At 44.3% G+C, this 24,707-nt stretch overlaps 1 protein-coding gene across 3 annotated transcripts; it reads right to left on the bottom strand.

Annotated features, from left to right (window-relative positions):
- Positions 1–1,460: 1,460 nt before the first annotated feature.
- On the bottom strand, positions 1,461–22,650 carry LOC100380649 (hamartin). Of its 3 annotated transcripts, none has more exons than XM_082958187.1 (22): positions 22,351–22,650; positions 17,561–17,763; positions 17,290–17,393; positions 16,981–17,133; positions 16,675–16,819; positions 16,366–16,520; positions 16,149–16,222; positions 15,820–15,998; positions 15,396–15,508; positions 14,590–14,755; positions 10,060–10,160; positions 9,846–9,936; positions 9,618–9,707; positions 7,622–8,240; positions 6,965–7,008; positions 5,703–5,869; positions 5,179–5,361; positions 4,966–5,076; positions 4,667–4,789; positions 4,152–4,339; positions 3,826–4,002; positions 1,461–3,675 (listed from the first exon to the last, which is right to left on the bottom strand). In XM_082958187.1, the coding sequence occupies exons 2-22, from the start codon at positions 17,667–17,669 to the stop codon at positions 2,943–2,945; spliced, it is 3,825 nt and encodes a 1,274-aa protein (XP_082814313.1). In that variant the 5' UTR covers positions 17,670–17,763; positions 22,351–22,650; the 3' UTR covers positions 1,461–2,942. The 3 variants fall into 3 exon arrangements, with proteins under 3 accessions (XP_082814313.1, XP_082814312.1, XP_082814314.1); XM_082958186.1 differs by having other exon boundaries at positions 22,373–22,650; XM_082958188.1 differs by having other exon boundaries at positions 10,060–10,157; positions 22,373–22,649.
- Positions 22,651–24,707: the final 2,057 nt, after the last annotated feature.

The following is a 24,707-nucleotide window of genomic DNA, read 5'->3' as shown; positions in this document are numbered from 1 at the left end:
TAGAACCAAGTAGTATTAACCCAGGGAACTGAGCTTTGTCGACAACACACAATATCTGCATAAAACGGTCACTATTCATTTTATGGCTTTGCCCAATATATTCATATATGGGTTAGAAATGTACTAAATAAAAAACTATTTCAGGTAATAGGAAGGAGAGGAGTTTAGAACTATTTGATGCTTCGGAAATAGTCAGACTACACTGAACAAAAATATAAAACGCAACAAAATGTTGTTCCCATGTTTCATGAGCTGAAATAAAATATCCCAGAAATGTTCCATAAGCACAAAAAGCTTATTTCTCTTACATTTTGTGAACAAATTTGTTTACATTTCTGTTAGTGAACATTTCTACTTTGCCAAGATAATCCATCCACTTGACAGGTGTGGCATATGAAGAAGCTGATTAAAAAGCATGATCACTACACAGGTGCACCTTGTGCTGGGTACAATTAAAGGCCACTAAAATGTGCAGTTTTGTTACAACACAATGCCACAGATGTCTCAAGTTGAAGGAATGTGCAATTGGCATGCTGACTGCAAGAATGTTCACCAGAGCTGTTGCCAGAAAATTGAATGTTAATTTCTCTACCACAAGCCGCCTCCGTCATTTTAGAGAATTTGGCAGTACTTCCAAACTGCCTCACAACCGCAGACAAGTGTACAGCGTCGTGTGTTCGAGCGGTTTGCTTATGTCAAAGTTGTGACCAGAGTGCCCCATGGTGGCAGTAGGGTTATGGTATGGGCAGGCATAAGCTACAGACAACAAACACAATTGTGTTTTATCAATGGCAATTTGAATGCACAAAAATACCGTGATGAGACCCTGACACTCAAATTGTTAAGGTAGCTGTGCCCAACAAATGCATATCTGTATTCCCAGTCATTTGAAATCGATAGATTAAGGCCTAATAAATATATTTCAATTGACTGATTTTCGCAAATGAACTGTAACCCAGTAAAAACATTTTTGAAAAGTTGCATGATGCATTTATATTTTTGATCTGTATATTTCAGCAAGGTTGAAGTGTTATGATTGAGCTAGTTTGATACATGACTATTACATTCTAAGCTGTCTTTTTGTACCAGTAACCATTTCATATATTTGACGAGTAATAATGCAACAGATAACAATTGCACATTTTATATATAGTATTTACACAAATACATCCTGTAGCGCCCACTGACAGTATTTGACCTTAGACAATTATTGTCTATGGACTTGTTCGCTCCAATCTACCAGACTGGCTTACCTGTTGATTGTTTGTAAGTCGCTCTGGATAAGAGCGTCTGCTAAATGACTAAAATGTAAAATGATTGAACCACTGCAGGAAAAGGCTGAGTATTTAGAACAACAGTGCTCTCTAGTGGGGAATGAGAGAATTGTTTAGGGGTCAGTTTGAGCCTTGAAGTCGAGTTGTGTGACTATAGAAAATGAAATGAAAAACATTCAGAGGATCTGTAGTGCAAAACATTGAAGACGATTTTTATTGTTCACAGTTAAACACAAGCAACTGCTTTTAAGAACTTCGTTTTTTTGCCTTTTTTCAAAAATCCCAGTTCAAGCTTTCCATTCAGTCCACGCTTGATTGTACCTTCCATCTTGGGTTTGTTGTAGTTCCTACTACTATACTGTTGGCATTAAAGTTGATTGTTGAACATGCTTTAGATAGCAAGGCAGAGGGAATAACAGCTGAAGTTCAGAGTGGACAACAGGATTTATGACCATTTAAACACATGGAAGAACCCAAAAGAAAGAGGCAATTCTGACTGTCATAGGTCAGTAGGACCAATAAGAATCAATTGGCAGAAACTTTTTTTTTTTTTCCTTTTCAGACTCACTGTAGCTATAACAAGAGGATGACACATGCAAACCTTTTATACAGCAATCAGCCCTTTTGAGAGACACCCAGATACCGAACTAGAATAGGAGCACTTGGTGAGGTCAATGAGTCATTTTGAAATGGTTGTATCTGGTAAATGTTTGGCACCGTCTTTCTGTACACTTTCGGTTAGTGAACTGGAACAGAAAATACTGCTTCACACAGGTTGATGTATTGCAAATTATTTGTCAGAATTAACATAACAAGTCTGATTTAAAGTCAAGATAAGTGGTTATCATGAGCAACATTGGTTGCAGAAAGTTACAAGTACTTTAAGTATCATATTTGTCACTACTCATAAAAAAGCATTTCTAAATGATTGCAACATGACTTAAACATACTTGCATGCATGCATACACACACACACACTAAAGGTCATTTCTGTCAGGAACATAATGAAACCAGCATGGAAAAAGCAATCCTCCTCCTATATTTTATCTACAATGAAACTCCCAGGTTCCTCCCCAAGCATAGCAGAGGAGTTGGAATCATTGACAACAATCTCATACTTGGCACAGCTCCTCCCCGAGCCTTGAGGATCACACCACCCCAACATCAGAACAGGTGCTCAAGACAACAGCCAACCAAAACCAGGCTTTCATAACCATCCTTCACACCCTACAAGACTAATACATACGAATGAAAAGGCCCTCTCTCATACTTTCTTAGTGTTTTATACTTGTCTAAGTTGTTTTGAACCCAATATGGCGTATTCTTATAACTTCAAACAACAAATTTGGAAATAGGGTCTATTTATATGAAATTGTTTCTGGAAAATAATAACTCCCAAATGTCTAGGTATATAAATGTCTAAGTATAACTGCAATCAGACCAGATATATAATGTGGTCTCTGCTGGTAGATTGTAAAATTACCTTATTTAAACCTTCCTTCATTCCCATCTTTACATCTGGGATTAAATCAGTGGTTCAAATCCTGTTGTCCACTTGAGGGAATGGGATAACACTGAATTTAACAGAGCTTTGTCTTCAACTCTTATGGTTCTACTGCTTGAAGCTCTTGCTCCAGACAACCTCTTCTCTCTCAGTTCGGTGTCTCTCTAACTGTGCTCTTGTTGTGTTTCGTTGTAGTCCATGATCCTAAATTGCTGTTGCTGTCTGGGTTGTGCTGCGCTGGCCGCTGCCGCTCCCCCTCCCCTTGCTCCTCCCATTTTCCTCCTAGGACTCTCCTGCTTGATAGCTCTTTGCCTGGTTTCAGGCGGGTGCTCCTTGACAGGCACAGTGAGAGGGGCCCCTAGTATAGAGGCAGGGACAGGCGCAAGGGTAGGGACAGGACATGTCAGAGCATTCCCCAGTGGGGGAAATAAGGGCTCCACACACAGCTCAGTCTTCAGGCCCTGTGAAAGGCCGGCCAGGTGGGGGGGCTCCTCGTCACACTGGCTTTCGCTCTTGTTCCGGAACAGCTCCCGCGCCCTCATGCCCAGGAAGCTGTTGGCGCTGGGGTAGGAGCCAACGGTGAGGGGGGCATGAGGGGCGTCAGGAGGCAGCGGGATGGCCAGGGGGGCATGGGGACAGGAAAAAGAGGGCTCCACAAGGAGAGGCAGCGGGATGGCCAGGGGGGCATGGGGACAGGAAAAAGAGGGCTCCACAAGGAGAGGCAGCGGGATGGCCAGGGTGCTGCTGGCAGAGTTGACAGGGGGCGCTTTGGGTGGGTTGTTTGCCTTTGGTTGCCCTGGCAATAAAGTGCTGCCATTGCCCCGTGGGGACTGAGATGGTCTGCTGTCAGACCACTCATTGGTCCCCAATGTGACAGGTCCATCTGGTTCCATGATACTGCCATTACCATAGCGACAAAGGAAAACATGGAGGGTGATTACTTTAATATACATTTGGCTTCCAATGGCACAAACACACATTTCTGCATGTGCATTCACAGCAATAAAGTAAGAAAATGTAACTTTAACAGTTTGACTGCCATCTCACCTAGAGTCTATAGGAGGGCCAGGATCGGTACTGCTGCCCCCTGCTGCTGAGGCTGTGGTAAGGCAGGCATGACCCTCCATCTCCAGCCTGCTATAGAGGTGCAGCAGCTCCGTTTGCAGGAGCTGTGTCGCTCTCCTCTGGGCCTGGTACCTGTTCTCTGACGCCTGTAGCTCGCCCCTGCACAGAGAGATGGATATGTTCATATCACACACTTAGAGACAAGCTGTTATGCTAACACATACATTTGTACAGAAAAACACAATCCAACTGCTTTGATCCAAATAAGTCTGAGGCCTTTTCCACCTCTAAACCCAGAGTGCACATACTTGGCCTGGCCCTTGACATCCTCCAGGAACTTCTTCTGCTCCACAATGAGGTGTTCCTTCTTGGTGAGCTGAGTCTCCAGCTCACACACCCTCTGCTGCGCTGCCTCCAGCTTCTGGCCCTGCTGCAGCAGGCTCTGCCTCAGCCTCTCAACCTCCTTCCCCCAGGACGCCTGAACCATCTGGGCCTCCTGCAGGGATAGAGAGATGGTGGTGGCATGGGGGTGACAGGGGACTATTTAAACTAGTTTGGTCAGTGGCCTCCCTGAGAGGTATTGTCTCTGGTATGTATAGGTTGTTGTTCTTTTGCCAATACATACGTATGGGAACAGGTCTCAGACAACTTTTACTACAATGGAACACAATATGGAAGACGGGCATTCTCTCATGGTGGTTACAGAAAGAAATCCATAGCAACTTTTCATTGATTCAGATTCTACACATGCTATACTATGGAGTCAGTTATTCCCCCCCCCCCCCCCCCCAGTTCCTCTGTCTGTGGCCCTTGGCCCCCCTACCTTGGTGTTGTCTGAGCCTGTGTGCTGCTGCTGCAGTACATCCAGCTTGTGGGCCTCCCCCAGGAGCAGCAGCTGCTTGTTCAGGAAACTCATCTGTTGCTGGGTGCTCTCACTGGTGCTCAGCTGAAGAACACACATAACCAATCAGAAGGGAGACAAACCCCACAAAGCCCTCTGTTTGGTTGATTTATGGAAACACACAAAAAAAACGAGCTTCTTAGTCCTTTAATCTATGCACATAAAGCATCTGACTGATATTTTACAGAGCAGAGCAAGTAGAGCTAGGTGAGGTGCCTCACCTTGATGGTCATCTGGTTGAGAAGGTGCCCTGTGTGACACACCTTGTTGTTGGCTCTCTGGAGATCTGCCTCCAGGTCATTCATCTTCTTCTGATACTCATTCAACTGACTCTGGAGAGGACATTCCAGAGCAGAGAGAATTCAACACAGTGCATGGACGATTTGATATACGGTATTCTGTGTGTGTGTGTGTAAATGTGGTCATGCGTCTACCTGCAGTTCCTGGTTCTTGGTGTAGTAGTCGTCCCGGCCCTGCTGTAGCTGGCGGACCTGGCTGTGTAGTCTGGTGACCACGGTCTCTCTGTCTTCCCACAGCTGTCTGCAGCGCTGCTGCTCCACCTGCAGACTCTCCTTCAGAGTCACGACGTCCACACTCTGCAGGTTCAGCTGGTCCTTCTTCAGGCGGACACACAAAACAGGGAGCCAGGATGACACACCACTCACTGTTTCTGAAGTAATCAACAATGTCATATGATTTAATAAAACATGTTTTTTTTCCTCCACCATGTGCAACACAGAGGAAAAGCTACAATACTCTATTGAACCCTCACATCCATGTGTGAGTGAGTATAACAAAGTTGGCGAGTGAAATGGATCAAGAGCAGGCTCCTGCTTCTTTCGGATTCTTTGAATTGATCACCGCTTTGACAGTTAAGGACGTTGGAATCTCCAAACAGATTTGCGCTGGTTCGGAGAAGCTACGGGACAAATCCAGGGAAGGGAGGAGCGTTCGTTACCATAGCGTTGTTCTGCTCTTCCAGTGCAGTGGCGTTGATGACGCGGCGCAGTAGACGTCGGTTGCGGACGGCATGCTGCTCCCTTTTGTAGCGCTCGTACAGCAGCTGGCTGTGCAGCAGGAGCAGCTGGCTACGCAGCGTGTGCAGCTCGTCCAGCGGAGCAGAGCCTGGGGCAGGGAGGGCAGGCACACAGAGGGTTAATGATACGGTCATAGACAGATAAATCAGGATAGACTGTATTTACACTGAGTGTACCAAACATTAAGAACACCTAATATTGAGTTGCTTGATTGTATTTCTGAAATTATTTCTAATCACAGTTCCATCTCTCCGTCAAATGCTATTCTGGGCTAAAATATCTTGAACATTGATTATTCATCTTTTATTAATGAATGAAAGCTGTATGACTAGTGCATATGTAGTCAAACTAACAGAGGGAACTGAGTAGGTGTACATAAAATAAACTGGCAGATAACATGTATGAGAATTTTACGCCAATGCCCCTGTCATTCCGGGAACTTACATAAGCTCTTGGTGGAGTTGGCTTCACAATCACTTATACATTACTTCTATAAGTTGTATAACCAGGGGATCTTATTCAATTCCAATATTTGGCAAGCGGAGCGGGAGTTTTGGCCCAGACAAGGCTGTTATACAGTGATCAGCAGCTGGAGATGGTTAAGACAGAGCCCCTTGTACCCATCCAGAGAGGATCTGATTCTCATATAGCATCTAGGATCATGTGAACTCTGCTAGTCTTTATTTTTGTTATTCTATCGCCAAGGTACTTAATGAGTCCAGGTTTTTTCCAGGATCAAAAAAGGGGCTGAGCTGGATGCCGTGTTTTTGGAATATTTTATTCTTAAAAAAAATAAATAATAATAATTCTCCATGACTGTCCAGCTTTTACTTTGGTGATCGTTAGTTCCCAAAGATATTAGAGAGAAAAAAAAAAAAAAGTCCATCATCTTTTCTACATACGTTATATCAGGTTTGAGTTGTTTAAGTTTACTGAAAGCGTTTCCATCCCGAAAATGTATAATAAAATAAACGTTTCAGAAGCCCACCAAAGGATTTCAACGGCAGAAAAGTGTGAGCATATTGTCAAATGCCCTCTGTTTCTGCATGATGTATGAAAACTACATTGTAGTCATTGTATGGTAAACACATCATGAGGCCTAAATAGCCTGAAAGCTTTCAGTGTTCCCCTGTTGCACTAGCTAGTCCAGTGTTCCTGTGGTGCTCTGGTGCTGGTTCTTTACCTCCAAAATGTGTCCAGTCAGCCGACTTGCTTGGCAAAGGTAATCTGTAAGAGAAAAAAAACAAAACAGGGGCAGCATTGGGACAGTACATCAGACCCCATATAAAAGACCTGAATGGTAGATCCCGGCCTTCTCGACCCATCTGGGCTTGGAGACACACTTTTGTGTGTGTAGGCCCTCTGTCCCAGTGAATTACATCCCTCAAACAGGGCATGGCCTGCCATTCATCTTTGGAGAAGATACTAAAGAGGTGGGGGGGAAACCTGCAAAGCCAGATCGTTCTGCACAGAACGCCAACTCTGCTGACACGGTCTCTGCTATTGTATTATTGGCTTAGGAGCGAGGACGGTGTGTGTGTGTGTGTGTGTGTGTGAGGAGGGGAGTGGAGAGTGTCAGACAATGCCTGTAGTTCTCCACTGAGCATTTCCTTTGGGCTAGGGCAATGGACTGGAAAGAACCCAGCCCAATTCCAAACAGTGAGGTTCACATCACATACACTCCGTCTTCCCCTTGCCTCCAACACATACAGCACACAGAAACCCATGTTCTTGGACTAGATACTAAGACAACCCATTATTAATGGTTTTGATAGACTGATTGGCATAAAGTTGATCAGACAGTTGTGACCTGATAGATATTAAAAGCTGGGCCCCTCACCTCTTGAGCACCTTGTCGTGGGTGTCGCTGCCCTGCTGAACAAGGTGATCTAGCACCTCCAGGGGGGAAGCAGACACCATCCCCTCGCCCTCCTCCAGTCCCTCCTGCCGCTGGCACAGCCTCTCCAGGGCAGCTCTGCCCCGGGCTTCCGACGTCCTCCTCCCAACGAAGAGGGATGCAGCCCGGGGCAGAGCCAGGTCGAACAGGGCCTCGTAGGGCAGGGATGGGTTCTTCATTTGGCGGCTTGGCGAGAAAAGGCCACCGAACTTGGCCACCTCGTCCTCCAGGGCAGAGAGGCTCTGGTGGAGAGGGTGTTGGATGGGGCTGAAAGGACAGACGGGTTCAAAAGACCAGGACTGGTCCAGGGCCGAGCCCCTACTACTGTCCCCATCTCCACCAACAGCCCCCTGGGTATTCTCCAGTGCATCGTCTGAGGTCGACACAGCAATGTGGGGGTCCTGGGGCGGCACGGGGCCTCCCAGTGGGGGGTTGGGCAGGGGCTTCTCCTGGGTACCTGTCAGGGTCTCGGTGGTGCGGTAGAACGGGGAATCAAAGCTCCTCAGGCCGGCCAAGTCCCGCTTGTCCTCCGTGATTTTCAGGAGCTCCTCTGAGATGGCAGCTGGTGAGTTTTTGGAGAAGTAAAACGGGAGACATGAGGCTTGTAGTGGAACAGGCTTTTGAGTCATTGGTGACTATCTCTATGAAATGTACACACACAAAAGTATATGGACACCGCTTCAAATTAGTGTATTCGGCTAGTTCAGCCACACCCGTTACTGACAGGTGTATAAAATCGAGCACACAGGCACGCAATCTCCATAGACAAACATTGGCAATAGAATGGCCTCAGTGAAGAGCTTTGTGACTTTCAACATGGCACCGTCATTGGATGCCACCTTTCCAACAGGTCAGTTCATCACATTTCTGCCCTGCTAGAGCTGCCCCGGTCAACTGTAAGTGCTGTTATTGTGAAATGGAAACATCTAGAGGCAACAACGGCTCAGTCGCGAAGTGGTTGGCCACACAAGCTCACAGAACAGGACCGCCGAGTGCTGAAGCGTGTAAAAATTGTCTGTCCTTGGTTGCAACACACCGAGTTCCAAACGGCCTCTGGAAGCAACGTCAGCACAATAACTGTTCATCGGGAGCTTCATGAGATGGGTTTCCATGGCCGAGCAGCCACACACAAGCCTAAGATAACCATGTGCAATGCCAAGCGTCAGCTGGAGTGGTGTAAAGCTTGGACTCTGGAGCAGTGAAAGCGCGTTCTCTGGAGTGTTGAATCACGGTTCACCATCTGGCAGTCCGACAGACGAATCTGGGTTTGGCAGATGCCAGGAGAACGCTACCTTCCCCAATGCATAGTGCCAACTGTCAAGTTTGGTGGAGGAGGAATAATGGTCTGGGTCCAGGCCCCTGAGTTCCAGTAAAGACAAATCTTAGCTCTACAGCACACAATGACATTCTAGAAGATTGGACTCTGGAGCAACTTGTTGGCAAAAGTTTGGGGAAGGTACTTTCCTGTTTCAGAATGACAATTCCCGTGCACAAAGCGAGTTCCATACAGAAATGGTTTGTCGAGTTCAGTGTGGAAGAACTTGACTGGCCTGCACAGAGCCCTGACCTTGGCTGCTTCTACAAGGTGGCACCATCAAACATAAGGCCACCCATGAATTGGAACGCTGACTGCAAGCCAGGCCTAATATCAGTGCCCGACCTCACGAATGCTCATGGCTGAATGTAAGCAAGTCCCCGCAGCAATGTCCCAACATCTAGTGGAAAGCCTTCCCATAAGAGTGGAGGCTGTTATAGCAGCAAGGGGGGGGGGGGGGGGGGTGCGCGTCTACATATTAACGCCCATGATTTTGGAATGAGATGGTCGACGAGCAGGTGTCCACATACTTTTGGTCATGTAGTGTATATGGTTCACTCTCATTCAACTGAAATGTTATGTCAACCTCATTTAGACCAGCTCACTCCCAATCCTTGTACTCACTCTCTTCCCTCTCCTTCTCTGTCCTCTGCTGAAGCTCCTGCTCCTTCATAAAGACTGACAGCATCATGGAAATGGTCTCACCACCTACATCTAGTAGGCAAAAGACAGCCAATAAAAACATTTATGTAAAACAGAGAACATGGACTGACAATGTTTAAAAACCAAGGACTTTGTAAAAAGCATACAAATTGTAATATCTATTTCCACATTTTTTTTTTGACGACTGACCTCTGTTGATGACTTCTTCCCCCTTTTCAGGATCTCTGATTGGTTCCTGCCTCACCAGGCTGGGTTTGGCTGCTTCTACAGGGTGACCATCCTGAAAGTGAACAGTTGTGTTATTCACAAGTTTTTATTTAACAAGGAAGTCCTGCCAAGTTCTCTACTTACTACACTACAAAAGGCCAGAATGCCCATTGTGGGAATTGATGTCATACTGTACCTTCTGTGGTGGACTGGTGGTGTTGGAGAGCAGGGTGATGATAGTGAAATCAGAGGGGGTGTGGGGCGGGGAGGAGGTGGCAGGAGTGCCTTTGCCACCTGCTGACAGAACCCAGTAATTAGGAGAAAATAAACAACCAAAAATGTCATGTAGGATTAACACTAGAACCGCTAAAGCAGTCATTTTCACTGCTCATGAAAAGCTTTAAAAAAAAATATTATTTTTTTTATTTTTTTTATTACACACACACTGTCATTTTTTAAAGTTCCCCTCCATCCTTGGCTTTTCCTGAATAAGTCTACATACTGTCAGTGTCAGAATATTAATATCAAAGTTAGAAGCAGTTTTAGGAGGGCATGCAATTTTTGTTAAATGGTTTTCCCGCCTCCAAAAAGTAAAAAAATTCAAATAATAAAATAGGGCCTGCTCAGCTCCTTGTTCCAACAGTTGAAAGTGCCCAGCTGGTAATCACCCTCGAAACTGAACAGAAACTATACCGAAATGAATTTTACACATAACAGATGAAAAATATTAAGTAAAGTATGTTGGGGGAGAATGGTTGAGAGAGAGAAAGCGAACGATGCCCAATTATGTAAATCACCAATTGTGAATGAAGAACAGGGCGGGCAATTCTATTGTATTGATCCATTGAAATTACACTAAACAAAAATAAATCGCAACATGTTACAATAAAGACTTTACTGAGTTAGTTCATATGAAAGGAAATCCGTCAATTGACAAATTCATTAGGCCCTAATCTATGGGTTTCACACGAATAAGAAACATAGATATGCAATGGGTTTTTTTTAAAGTAGGGGCGTAAATCAGAAAACCAGTCAGTATTTTATGTGACCACCATTTGCCTCACGCAGCACGACACATTTCCTTTGCAGAGTTGATCAGGCTGTTGATTGTGGCCTGTGGAATGTTGTCCCACTCTTCAAATGGCTGTGCGAAGTTGCTGGATATTGGCGGGAACAGGAACACGCCGTCTTACACGTCGATCCAGAGCAAGCCAAACATGGTCAACGGGTGACATGTCTGGTGAGTATGCCAGGCCATGCAATAACTAACATTTTCAGCTTCCAGGAATTCTATACAGACCCTTGAAATGGGGTTGTGCATTATCATGCTGAAACATGAGGTGATTGCGGCAGATGAATGGCACAACAATGGGCCTCAGGATCTTGTCATGTGCATTGATTTTTTTTAAATATTTGTTGTCCGTAGCTTATGCCTGCCCACATCACAACCCCACCATGGGGCACTCGGTTCACAACGTTAACATCAGCAAACCGCTGGCCCACATGCCTTTCACACTGCCACAGTTGAAAACCTGGATTCATCCGTGAAGAGCATACTTCACCCGCGTGCCACTGGCCATCGAAGGTGAGCCTTAGCCCACTGAAGTCGGTTGTGATGCCGAACTGCAGTCAGGTCAAGACCCTGGTTAGAATGACGAGCACGCAGATGAGCTTCCCTGAGACGGTTTCTGACCATTGTACAGAAATTCTTTGATTGGGCAAACAGTTTCCTCATTTGTCCAGGTGGCTGGTCTCAGACGATCCCGCAGGTGAAGAAAGCCGGATGTGAAGGTCCTGGGCTGGCATGGTTACAGGTGGTCTGCGCTTGTGAGGCCGGTTGGATATACTGCCAAATACTCTAAAATGACATTGGCCTCCAGCTTACGGTAAAGAAATGAACATTCAATCAATCCTTTGGACCGTGCATCTTGGTGGGTGGGGTATTTTATTTATAAAAATAAATGTGTTACCGTGTTCCAACACATATGCCTTCAAGTTGCAACAAAACACACTCCAAAAATGTTTTGTTGAGCACCTGATTGAAACAGTTTTGCTTTTACATATAGCCTACAGTAACATACGTTTACTTGAAAAAAAAATATATATATTCTAATGTTACCCAAGGCCTTCAAACAACCAAATGATTCATTTTGCTACAGCATATGAAATATATTACACTGTTAGAATGGTGCAGACTGCTCATTAGCTGGGGGGGGGGGGGGGGCGCACGCTCCCCAAGCGAGGCCCAGCGGTTCTAGTATTAATCACAACAACTTTTACCCCCCCTATCAAATCTATATAAAGCACACAACACATAATGTGGTAATATGGCTTTGTAGACTATTCCAGCTTTAAACCGGTTTAATAGAGAAACTGGTTCCACAACACATTTTTGAAGTGTAAAGAGACGGTTCTGGTATCAAATCTGACATTCCCAAGCCACTTCGAGGTAGTGTGGGACACTTCTACACCAGATTACACTGTACCATTCAGAGGGGGTAAAGACAATTGCTTTCCAATGCCAGTCTATTTCTAATGGTGCAGACACGCATAAAGTGTGAAGGTGGCTAATTTAAGAGTAGTGTCTAACAAAACACAGAGGGTGTTATTTAATGGAAGCCTCTTCAACATAATCCAGGTAGAGTCTTAAATTCCCCAGGGCAGCTGTCTAGGCCCCTTACTCAATGCCAGTGGTATGTATTTAGTTAAGTTTTGAAAAAAGTAAAGCCAGTGTGTCTACGCATGTAGATTACCACACTATGCACATCAGCTACTACAGCGAGTGAAATCACTGCAACACTTAAGAGCTGCAGTTAGTTTTAGAATGAGTGGCAAGGAATAAGTTAAACCTAAATATTTAAAAAACTAAAAGCATTGTATTTGGGACAAATCATTCACTAAACCTCAACAATCTTGTAATAAATAATTTGGAAATTGAGCAAGATGAGGGGACTGAACCACTTGGAGTAAACCTGGATTGTGTACTGTCATGGTCAGAACATGTTGATACAAAGGTAGCTGAGATGGAGAGAAGTCGGAAAATTACAATTGGCTCAGAACAGGGCAGCATTGCTGGCCCTTAAATGTACACGGAAAGCTAACAATAATATGCATTTAAAATCTCTCATGGCTCAAAGTGGAGGAGAGATTGACTTCATCACTACTTGTTTTTGTATGAAGTGTTGACATGCTGAATGCACCAAGGTGTCTGTTTAAACTACTAGCACACAGCTTGGACACCCAGGCATACCCCACAAGTCAGACTATGGGAGGCACACAGTACTACATGGAACTCTATTCCACATCAGGTAACTGATGCAAGCAGTAGAATCAGATTTTAAAAACATTTTAAAAATACACCTTATGGAAAAGCGGGGACTGTGGACACAGGATTAGACACACACGGATGTTGCATTGTAAATATGTGATCATGGAGTATTTTTTATCTTTATTTAACTAGGCAAGTCAGTTAAGAACAAATTCTTATTTTTCAATGACGGCCTAGGAACAGTGGGTTAACTGCCTTGTTCAGGGGCAGAACGACAGATTTTTACCTTGTCAGCTCGGGGATTCAATCTTGCAACCTTTCGGTTACTAGTCCAATGCTCTAACCACTAGGCTACCTGCCACCCTATAGTAGTGGCCTGAGGGAACACATTAAATGTATTGGGTAAAGTTATGAAATGTCATAATATTTTAAACTGTATAACTGCCTTAATGTTGCAGGATCCCAGGATGAGTAGCTGCTGTCTTGGCAGGAACTAATGGGGATCCTTAATCAATACAAATAGTGTAAACAGAAAAGTTGAAGACAGATCATACGTGTAAAGACGCATGTTAGGATCATTTTCTACAGCATGTTACATCATACAAATCAATATTGTTTATTCAATCTATATCAATCTCACAACGCTTAATTCAGTCAAGGGAACCATTAGTTAGTTATCGACCTGATAAAGATGAGCAAAAAATAAATACTGAGCTATTTTGTATGCAAAAAAAAGGGGGGAAATTATATTTTATGCTAACACAACTGCTCAGAGAAATATTTTAACAAGTATTATTAAAAAAAGATAAGGGTGAAACGTATTGGCAACCCTGTTTTCAGTACACCCTGCGAGGGTAAAGACAGCCTTTTTCTAAAATCTTATGAGATTTGAGAACACATTGGGAGGGATATTAGACCATTGGTCCTGGGGGGGGCCCCTTGTTAAGGTCAACAGCATCATGAACTTTACCATGTAGCCAAAAACCTGGTTGCCTCTGCCAGGAGGATGACACTTGGCCGCAAGTGAATCATCCCAAGCACTAATCAAAATCCAAAGAAAAAGGTTAATTGTCCACAAAAAAAAAAAATCAACAATGGCCATCTCAGTCTCCGGACTTAAACCCATTTAAAACCTGTGGTTTGAATTGAAGAGGGCAGTCCATAAGAGCAGACGAAGGATATCAAGGATCTGGAAAGATTCTGTATGGAGGAATGGTCTAAGATCCCTCCCAACGTGTTCTCCAATCTAATAAAACATTTATTGCAAGGGGAGGGTGCTAGATTACTGAAAGCAGGAGAGGCAATCTTTTTTATTATTACTCGTTAAACAAAAAAAGTGCATACAAAATAGCTCAGTATTTGTATTATTCATTTTAGTATTTTTTTGCTCCTCTTCATCAAGGGTGCAAATAATGATGGACCTGACTATGTTGTAATAGTTGAATGATCCCTTGTCACCTGATGTGCTGTGGACGCGGTGGCCTGGGAGGTGAGAGGCACTATGGGAGAGCTCTTGGTTGGGTGACATGCCCCTAGAGGAAGGGGGAGTGGCCATGCCACACAGGGAGGAGGGACTCCAAAGTTCCTTTACCCCACAGGTGGAGTCGAGTTCACAGCTAGAGTTCTATAGGAAGACATTCACAATGTTACAGGTTAAGTGATAATTACGCATAATTATGCTTAAATGTTTGATAAATAACAGATGTAATATACTATAAAATTGTATCTGGAAATTAGGCTAGTGTTTTCCAGGATCTCAGTTTCCTACCGACGAATCCTCAGACAGACCCAGAGGGCTGAACAACACCAGAACCCCCTGCACGGGCGGCTCACAAAGAGAGGGACAGACAGTGTCGCCAGGGCAACCAGCCCCTGTGACAAACCACAGTGGAGTGACAGGGCGGGGGCGTGTTTTCTGCTTTCTAAGGCCTGACACCACCGCCCGCGCCGATGATTCAAAGCACCCCCCCTCCGAAGCGCACCCTCCCACCACTCCTCTCTGAAATAAAGGGGGCGATTCATCAGCCCGGAGAGGAGGAGGGGGATCAGGGACAATTGACTAACCAGCGTCTGACACAGCCAATATATTAAGTGTAAACAAACTCTGCAAAACAAGAAGTGAATAGAGAAGAAGCAGCAGATAGCAGTGGCTGCCCACTCTTCAACAAACCCTGTTTCCATCTAGGGACTAATCTGGACACAATTACCATAGGTCAGTGCAGTGAAATGTTGTGCAACAGAAATGCTGTGTGACTATGTGTTACCTGACTTCTGGAGGTCTGGGGGCTGCGATACAAGGACTGTGTCCCCGGGAGAGGGGCCAGGGGAGGTGGCAGTGGCTGGCGGGGGGTAGAGAAAGGTGTTGAAGAGGAGCTTCCTGTGGGGTAGAGAGGAAAATAATCAAATCAGTCTGACTCACTGACGCCCATATCCATGTGTTAAATCTTCCATTCATTCACCATTGTTATCAACAACACCATCACCTCATGACAAGTCATTATTACAATCCAACTAAAGCGTCTGGCAGCCAAACATTAGACACATTTCAGATGATTGATAGTCTGAGAATTCACGTGACTCAGTGAAAAAAAAAAAGAACACATTTTAGACATGAACAGTGAGAACACCAATCAAACTTATGACATTCCTATCCACCAATGGGAGGTGAGGGAGGGGGTGTGTTCTCACCGTAGCTGTTGTGGAAGTCTGTGTAGGGGCTGGAGACGGACTCTTGCGGGCGGAGCTCCGGGTGGGGGTAGAAGTTCCCGGGCATGGTCGCATAGCCTTCCTCACACGACGCCTCCTTGGGGTCCAGAGACACTTTGGCACACTCTATAACGATGTCATGAATCTCAAACTTCTTCCACCTGCAGAGGTCCAGCATGGTCAATCACATTGAGGAAAACTATGTAATAATAATAATAATAATCTCTAATTTGTCAGCAGATAAGCTCTTTTTTTGGTTGACAGAATATGGTGCATAAACAAGTGAAGCTGGAGAGCTGTGATTGACTGACCTGGTGGGATCAAGCTCATGGTCTTTAGTTCCAGTCACTAGTTCTGGATGGATACGGACATGTTCCAGCATTGGCTGCAAAAAAAACACATTAAAAAAAAATATTGGGGAAAGCACAAAGGATTAGATCAATTTCTATCGGTAGAACATCTTCCTGAAGCCAAAATCAATAGAATAAAAATCTAAATTAAAGATTGCTCAAATGCAAAATCTCTCACCTTCACCACTTCCTCAAAGGTGTCCACGTTCTCCTTCATGTTGTAGTGGGAGCGCAGGTAGGACACAAAGTTGCATGGGTACATGCCGTAGAGACGGTGGAAGAGCGAGTAGATACTGGCGTGCAGGTGAATGAGGAACACCTCGGAGATGTGCCCTGGGGGAAGCAAGAGGAACATGATGTCAGGTCAGAGGCAGTGTGAACAAAAACAGTCCATCTAAAACCATGCCTGGCTCTCAACCATTCCCAATATTTTTATTGTCTTCTATCTTAATAAAATAGCTCCTCGGAGTCTTTTCTCAGGGATTACCTGGGTTCTTCAGGTTCCAGGAAGCCAGGCGACCAAAGATGTCAAAGAACTCATACAGGTGTTGTTTGCCAGCCTGGGGGATCATGGGGAGCAGAGTGATCAACACCAGGACTCCAGTTATGAGGACCATCACGTCTAAATCCGTCTGTACACAACGGGAAGAAAAACAGTCAACATTAGCATACATATGAAAGATGTCCAGGACACTTGATTTAATAAACTTGTGTTTCAAAGTATTATTTTTTTTAAACAAAAGCTGTCTATATAGGAGACCTCTGTGGCTAATGGCACATCTTTCCCTCTTACCTTGAGGCATTTAAGCAGTGAGAGAAGCAGCGGGTAGCGGGCAATCTTGTGGATCCAGGAAGGCTGCTTGCGGACCACGTGGCCTAGCAGGGTGAGGGTAGGCAGCCGGCAGGCCTGTTTGGTCATACACTCGTTCATCTTGTCCAGTAGGTGCTGTGGTGGGTAAATGAAAAACATTGAGCTATAAGACAATCATATGTATTCATTGTTTCACAATGCATGAGTATAAGTTATTGAATTAACATTGTAACCCCATTTTTCATCAGTCTCTTGCAATATAAGGTGATGGTGGGGTTCGGCAGATCTCACCTTATCATGTGGCTCTCTGACTGAGGAGAGAATATGAATGGCCTGGGCCGAATTAGTCTCCAGGAAGTAGTCCACCAGTCCATTCAGCAGCATGGCCCCTCGCTCTGCACAGAGAGGAGGGAATAATTAACATAGTCCCAACATCCACATTATGGTCCACAATATGGCTGCATAATTGAAATGGCCAGAGCCCTCTAATAAAATCAGAGTACAGGATAAAAGGCTGCCTGACCAAGTCCAAAAACAACTTATTAAAAAGCCAAGTTCTCACCAGTGCTGAGATGCTCATTGATAAGGCCTTTAATCTCCTCCAGTTCGTGGATGTCGGAGGATTCCAGGAGAGGGAGGAGGTCCCCTATGTTGGGCTGCTCTCTCGCCATGGTGACAGTGGTGTCCCAGTCGTATCTCTCAGTGTCCTGCTGCCCTGCCTGGAGGGCTCCCTGAGCCTCCGGCCAATACAGTCTCCAGGCACCACTACAGGACAGGGCAAGCAACAGGGTCAAACCTGACTCAACACAAGTCAGAGAACTTCAGTGATATGTAGGTTATTAGATACAACTTAACACCGCTGGGATTCTAGAAAAGCATCAATTGTATTAACATATGATTATGACCCTCGTAAAGCCTAATCTAAAAAAAAGTCATAGTGCACAGACAAAATGTAGGAAATTAGCAATGTTATTAATGGAACTTAGCCTGCTGTAGCTGATACACATTGGTATGATTAGGCTTGTTACAATGCAGCTCCTAATTGCTAAGGGTATAAATAAGGCCACCAATAGGTACACAGTGTGCTTTTAATATAGCCATGAGAAATCTAGCACAATAGTTAAGAAAGCAGTGAAACACTGACAAATTCAAATGAATTTCTCTGACCACACTTGGCCCAATAGAACAGACAAAAACACAATCTTAGTCATCTCTGTGCCCACAACTTAAACAACCATGCTTAATACAAGAGACAGAAAATGATCCTCTCCAGCCAACAGTGGTTTGTCATATTCTGAGTGTTCACAGAATCCCTCTCCGTCTCAGCGACTCAACCTTTCAAAGGAAAAGAGGCCAAAGGAGGCATCCAAATCTCCAGCTGACAAGTGGGCATAAATAATTATGATAGGCAGGTCAATATCACCCGGATGTCAATCCCCCATGGTCCCTGGTGGGTAGGAGCGTTGGGCCAGTAACCTAAAAGGTTGCTGGATCGAATCCCCGAGCTGACAAGGTAAAAATCTGTCATTCTGCCCCTGAGCAAGGCAGTTAACCCACTGTTCCCCAGGCGCTGAAGATGTGGATTAAAGCAGCCACCGCACCTCTCTGATTCAGAGGGGTTGGGTTAAATGCGGAAGACACATTTCAGTTGTACAAATGACTAGGTATCCCCTTCTTCCTATATGTTGGAGAGAAACAGCAAGCATGTTATTGTTTTCTTAACTCCTACTCCCATTCCAATGACAGCATTACCTTAGAGGGGGAAGGCTATAGGCCTAGCCTATTTCTGACACTCCATCTTAAAACTAGGCTACTCCCGTTTTAATCTTTATGGTGTCAGTGCGTGGCCCTGCTGAGAAGAAAGGTTGACAGGCAGGCACAACTGTTAGCCTATAGACTACAACTGTTAGCCTATAGACTACTCTGAGGCTCTCCCTCACTAGTCTCCCAAGGTATCAATTAGTTCCTTGGTCTTAGCATTGGTCTAGGGTTTTAATATTTGTTTTTGTTTTACTTTATTTAACTAGGCAAGTCAATTGAGAACAAATGATTATTTACAATGTTGGCCTACACCGGCCAAACCCGGACAACGCAGGGCCAATTGTGCACCGCCCTATGGGACTCCCAATCATGGCTGGTTGTGATACAGCCTGAATTCGAACCAGGGTGTCTGTAGTGACGCCTCTAGCACTGAGATGCAGTGCCTTAGATCGCTGCGCCACTCGGGAGCCTAACGGGTGTGTTGAATTGAATTAGGGTGTTTTCAAACTTGCAGGACCAGGGCCACAGTCAGTGGCACAACCAGGAACAACCCTCAGTGACCTCAAGAAGCAGCAGCTCTGGAGCACTCAGGAGAACACAAAGAGCCTTTATGCAGCCCCATGCACTTCCATGTAAACACTGGAAATTACATTTGGCTGTGTGCAAGCCGTTAAGCACCACCCTCATTCTCTCACAAATCATTTCACAAACAAAATCCATTTGAAGCCTTAGGCTAGATCTATGGACTCAACTGGACTAGGATTTTATAATAATTCTGTCATTGTTCCCTAGTCCTCTCCACAATCTGCAACAATGGACCCGATTTAAAAAATGTCACCTTTATTTAACCAGGTAGGCCAGTTGAGAACAAGTTCTCATTTACAACTGCGACCTGGCCAAGATAAAGCAAAGCAGTGCGACAAAAACAGAGTTAGACATGGGATAAACAAACATACAGTCAATAACACAATAGAAACATCTGTATACAGTGTGTGCAAATGATGTAAGGAGGTAAAGCAATAAATAGGCCATAGCGGCGAAGTAATTACAATTTAAACTGGAGTGATATATGTGCAGATGAGGATGTGCAAGTAAAAATACCGGTGTGCAAAAGAGCAGAAAATCTAAAACAAATATGGGGATGAAGTAGGTAGTTGGTTGGATGGGCTATTTACAGATTTGCTGCAGCTGTACACAGCCATCGGTAAGCTGCTCTGGCAGCTGAAGCTTAAAGTTAGTGAGGGAGATAGAAGTCTTCAACTTGAGTGATTTTTGCAATTCGTTCCAGTCATTGGCAGCAGAGAACTGGAAGGACAGGCGGCCAAAGGAGGTGTTGGCTTTAGGGATGACCAGTGAAATATACCTGCTGGAGCGCGTACTACGGGTGGGTGTTGCTATGATGACCAGTGAGCTGAGATAAGTCTTTGCTAGGTAAAGCTCCGCCTTATAGATGACCTGGAGCCAGTGGGTTTGGCGACGAATATGTAGCGAGGACCAGCCAACGATAGCATACAGGTCGCAGTGGTGGGTGGTATCTGGGGCTTTGGTGACAAAACAGATGGCACAGTGATAGACTGCATCCAGTTTGCTGAGTAGAGTGTTGGAGGCTATTTTGTAAATGACATCGCCGAAGTTGAGGATCGGTAGGATAGTCAGTTTTACAAGGGTGTGTTTGGCAGCATGAGTGAAGGATGCTTTGTTGCGAAATAGGAAGCCTATTCTAGATTACATTTTTGATTGGAGATGCTTAATGTGAGTCTGGAAGGAGAGTTTACAGTCTAACCAGACACCTAGGTATTTGTAGTTGTCCACATATTCTAAGTCAGAACCGTCCAGAATAGTGATGCTAGTCGGGCGGGTGTGGGCAGCGATCGGTTGAAGAGCTTGCATTTCGTTTTACTAGCATTTAAGAGCAGTTGGAGGCCACGGAAGGAGTGTTGTATGGCATTGTAGCTCGTTTGGAGGTTTGTTAACAGTGTTCAAAGAAGGGCCAGATGTATACAGAATGGTGTCATCTGCATAGAGGTGGATCAAGGAATCACCCGCATTAAGAGCGACATCATTGATATATACAGAGAAAAGAGTCGGCCTGAGAATTGAACCCTGTGGTACCCCCATAGGGACTGCCAGAGGTCCGGACAACAGACCCTCCGATTTGACACACTGAACTCGAGTTGAGAAGTAGTTAGTGAACCAGGTGAGGCAGTAATTTGAGAAACCAAGGCTATTGAGTCTGCCGATAAGAATACGGTGATTGACCGAGTTGAGTGTCTCCCGCTTTGAAGAGGGGGATGACCGGGGCCGCTTTCCAATCTTTAGGAATCTCAGACGATATGAAAGAGGTTGAACAGACAAACAATGGCAGCAGATAATTTTAGGAAGAGAGGGTCCAGATTGTCTAGCCCAGCTGATTTGTAGGGATCCAGATTTTGCCGCTTTCTTAGAACATCAGCTGTCTGGATTTGGGTGAAGGAGAAGCAGGGGGGGCTTGGGCCAGTTGATGCGGGGTGGACTTTACAGTGTCCCAAAACTTTTTGGAATTAGTGCTGCAGGATGCAAATTTCTGTTTGAAAAAGCTAGCCTTTGCTTTCCTAACTGTATATTGGTTCCTGACTTGCCTGAAAAGTTGCATATCGCAGGGACTATTCAATGCTAGTGCTCAGGAGGGAGGATAATGAGTTAGTCTATAGCACTAAATAGCCAACTGCAAAGGGACACCCCATCTAGCCTAGTAATGCAACTTGTATCATAATTTAAAGTAGTACAGTAGCTAGATACCAAATACAATATGATAATGTTATTCCTTTTTATTTACGGTTGCATGAGATGAATTACCTATGGCCATCTAGTTATACAACAGAATATGCCTACAAGTAGGAATGTACTGTAGCTGTAATATTAAATGCAATGAGATAACGTTAGCTAGCTAAATTAGTACCTATGACGCCGACGCCTCAAGCTTTGCTCAAAATGTGATGCAGAAAGCAGCTGCAACATTGCAAGAAGTTGCAGCTGAATACAACAAATATAGCTAGCTTGCGAACGTTACATCATTCACCTGTAACTGACCATGTAAAAAAAATTAAAAAATTTTTTTTTTTAAAAATCACTATGCAGTCAAACGCAAACTAGCCAAGAATTCTCAACTACAGTATCGAGGAGTTGAGCATTATTGGCTAAACGCTAGCTAGATGTGTCGCCAGCAAGCAGACTACTGTAGCTAGCTAACGTTATCTGGAACGACCACTTACTGTCGTAAACAACTCAGGGGGAACAATGGACAGGGCTCGGTTTGTTGTATCCGAGTATCTTACATTAGTTAATCTTGGCAAGCTGAAAACTATTTCAACAGATGCATGGTCATGAAAGTAGTTAGCTAGCTATGACTCAAACCATTATTGTCAGCGTCTACAGAAATAGAATTAACGTTAGCTGAGAGTCCAAAAAAACAAGTCATTATAAACAGCTACGGCGAAGGGAAACAAAACGTGCATTTGACAGTCATGAAAGAGCATCAGAAACACAATAATTCCCACGCCTTATATTAATGACATTTTAACATCTGAAATTCACCATTATATATTTAAGTACCTCAATACATGGACCTGTTTACCTGTCAGAGTCGCTGCACTCCACAGGGCGCCGCCATCTTGAACACCTCACAGCCCCTTCCTCTGCAAGCAGCCTCCGCTGACTCGCACGCAAAGTAATCCCTGAGACATTCAGACTCTGCAGTTGCACACTGGCTAGTCTATTTATCTAAATAACGCTACAGCTACGCTTATTCAAATTGTTCCATTCTGCTGTAATCATATTTTAGTGCACCAAACTACTAATTTCCTCACTCTACGAGAAATTAAGCATTGTTTTTCTCAGGTGGAGGGATGAGTTTAAAAAGTAATGCGTTTTCGCGTGACTCATGTAGTGAGCGCATGCGCTCAACATAATGGACACATTATCTGTAGCACTATATTGAATAACTCCAATATCATATCCCATTCTCACCTCACAAATTGAATTATGCAACACAGAAATATTTTCTAAATGTTAGCTGATGGTGTTATTAGCCAACATAGGCATATTTATACAGATCAAACATTACCCAACATAAACCAAGCATTCCACTCAAAGTACCAGAAAACAGTGGGTTAAAGTACCAGAAAACAGTGGGTTAACTGCCTTGTTCAGTGGCAGAAGGACAGATTTTTATCTTGTCAGCTCTGGGATTCGATCCAGGAACTTTCAGTTACTGGCACAACGCTCTAACCACTAGGCTACCTGCCGCCCGTAAACCATGCCTCCCCTCTTTCTAGCCTCTTTCTATTAGCTTTTTATAGACACTTCATTTTATTAACTAAATTGTGTCCTGAAAAGTGCAAAGTAGGCAAGGGATAAAATACACAGCCCTGTTTACCTATTAGGGTTGCTGCAGTCCACACGTGTTATGGAACGAACAATGGCAGTATGAGATGACAGGTAGCAGTTAGAGCGTTGGGCCAGTGATCGAAAGGTTGCTAGTTTGCAATATCCTAGCCGACAAGGTGAAAAATCTGTTGAGCTGCTCTTGGCCCTTTGAGCAACGCACTTAACCCAAATTGCTTCAGGTAGACCCTGGCTTTGACCCCACTGGGATATGTATAATACATATGTGTGTGATATAGGAAAAACATAAGCAACCACAAACATTTTCTTGAGGTTAGAAAGTTTTGCTTGTAACCGTTGGGCAAGTAACCAAAAGGTTGCTGGTTCAAATCCTGGCGCTGACAAGGTGAAAAAAATCTGTCACTGTGCCCTTGAGCAAGGCATCAAATCCCAATTGCTCCAGGGGCGGTGGACAACGGGGACCCTGGCTGTGACCCCACTCTCTGTGGGTATCTCTGGGGGAGTTGGGATATGCAAGAAAGACATTTCCACTACACAATTATGTGTAACAGGACAAATGTAAGCACCCCCCAAATTATTATTATCATCTTAGGTACATTTCTATTTTGGGGCTGTAATTGGATGACTTTTATTTTGATAGCAGATGCTGTTGAACCAGGACTGACCACAGGCACAACAGTCTCTTGCACTGACTCCCTGCATTTTACACACATGCACTCCCTCACACATAAGCACGAACACACACACACCACATGAATGCTGCAACTGGACACCTATTTATTTTACAACACTATGTCTATTTAATATTGCACAATCTATTACACAATTCCTTGGCACGTGTAAATATCTTACTTCAATTCATTTGTGTGCCTTCTTGTATTATATTTGAGCTCATTTTAATCCTATTTCTATCCATTGAGCATAAAAAAAATTCCTTTTTTATTCACTTAATTAGCCTACTATTCTACTGTTGTTGCATTGTCAAGAGGTAAAGATGCAGGTAAGCATTTTGTTGCACTGTGTATTCCACATATATCATATATGATTAATAATCAATCTTGAACTTGAACTGTTGCTTTGGGTATAAATAGCATGGGTTGCTGGGATAGCTCTTCAGTCTAGAGTTTGGTGCCATAGCTCTGCTGATGTTATTTCTCCTTATATTTAATTTGTCTCCTGAAGTTGAGTGGTTGCTCTAATTAAACCTTGACCTATATCGGAATTCGCAGAGTGCATTTACCCTGCCTGGGCTTATATCGGGTGGCAGCTGGCTGTTCTTTCAAGAATGAAAGCTAACAAACTACCACCACTGGTGATCTAGACGCTAGACTAGAGACTTGTGAAGGCTCTATAGAGTTAGATAGAGGACTTTAGATGGATAAAACCCATTCTGGAATAGACGTCGCCATTGAGGGCTTCAAGCATTTTAAAGTAGTCAACTGGGTGGGACTTCCTTTGGGTAAAGGCAGGATCACATGATTCCATCCGGGTCATTAGGAGGGATCAGCCAATTAATTATACTAGTCAGCAAACACTAGGCACTCTTTCATTTTATTTGCCAACTC

Source organism: Salmo salar, chromosome 11 (assembly GCF_965601325.2).
Source record: "Salmo salar chromosome 11, fSalSal1, whole genome shotgun sequence".
Lineage (NCBI taxonomy): Eukaryota > Metazoa > Chordata > Actinopteri > Salmoniformes > Salmonidae > Salmo > Salmo salar.
This window is presented reverse-complemented; position numbering and strand designations above follow the sequence as displayed.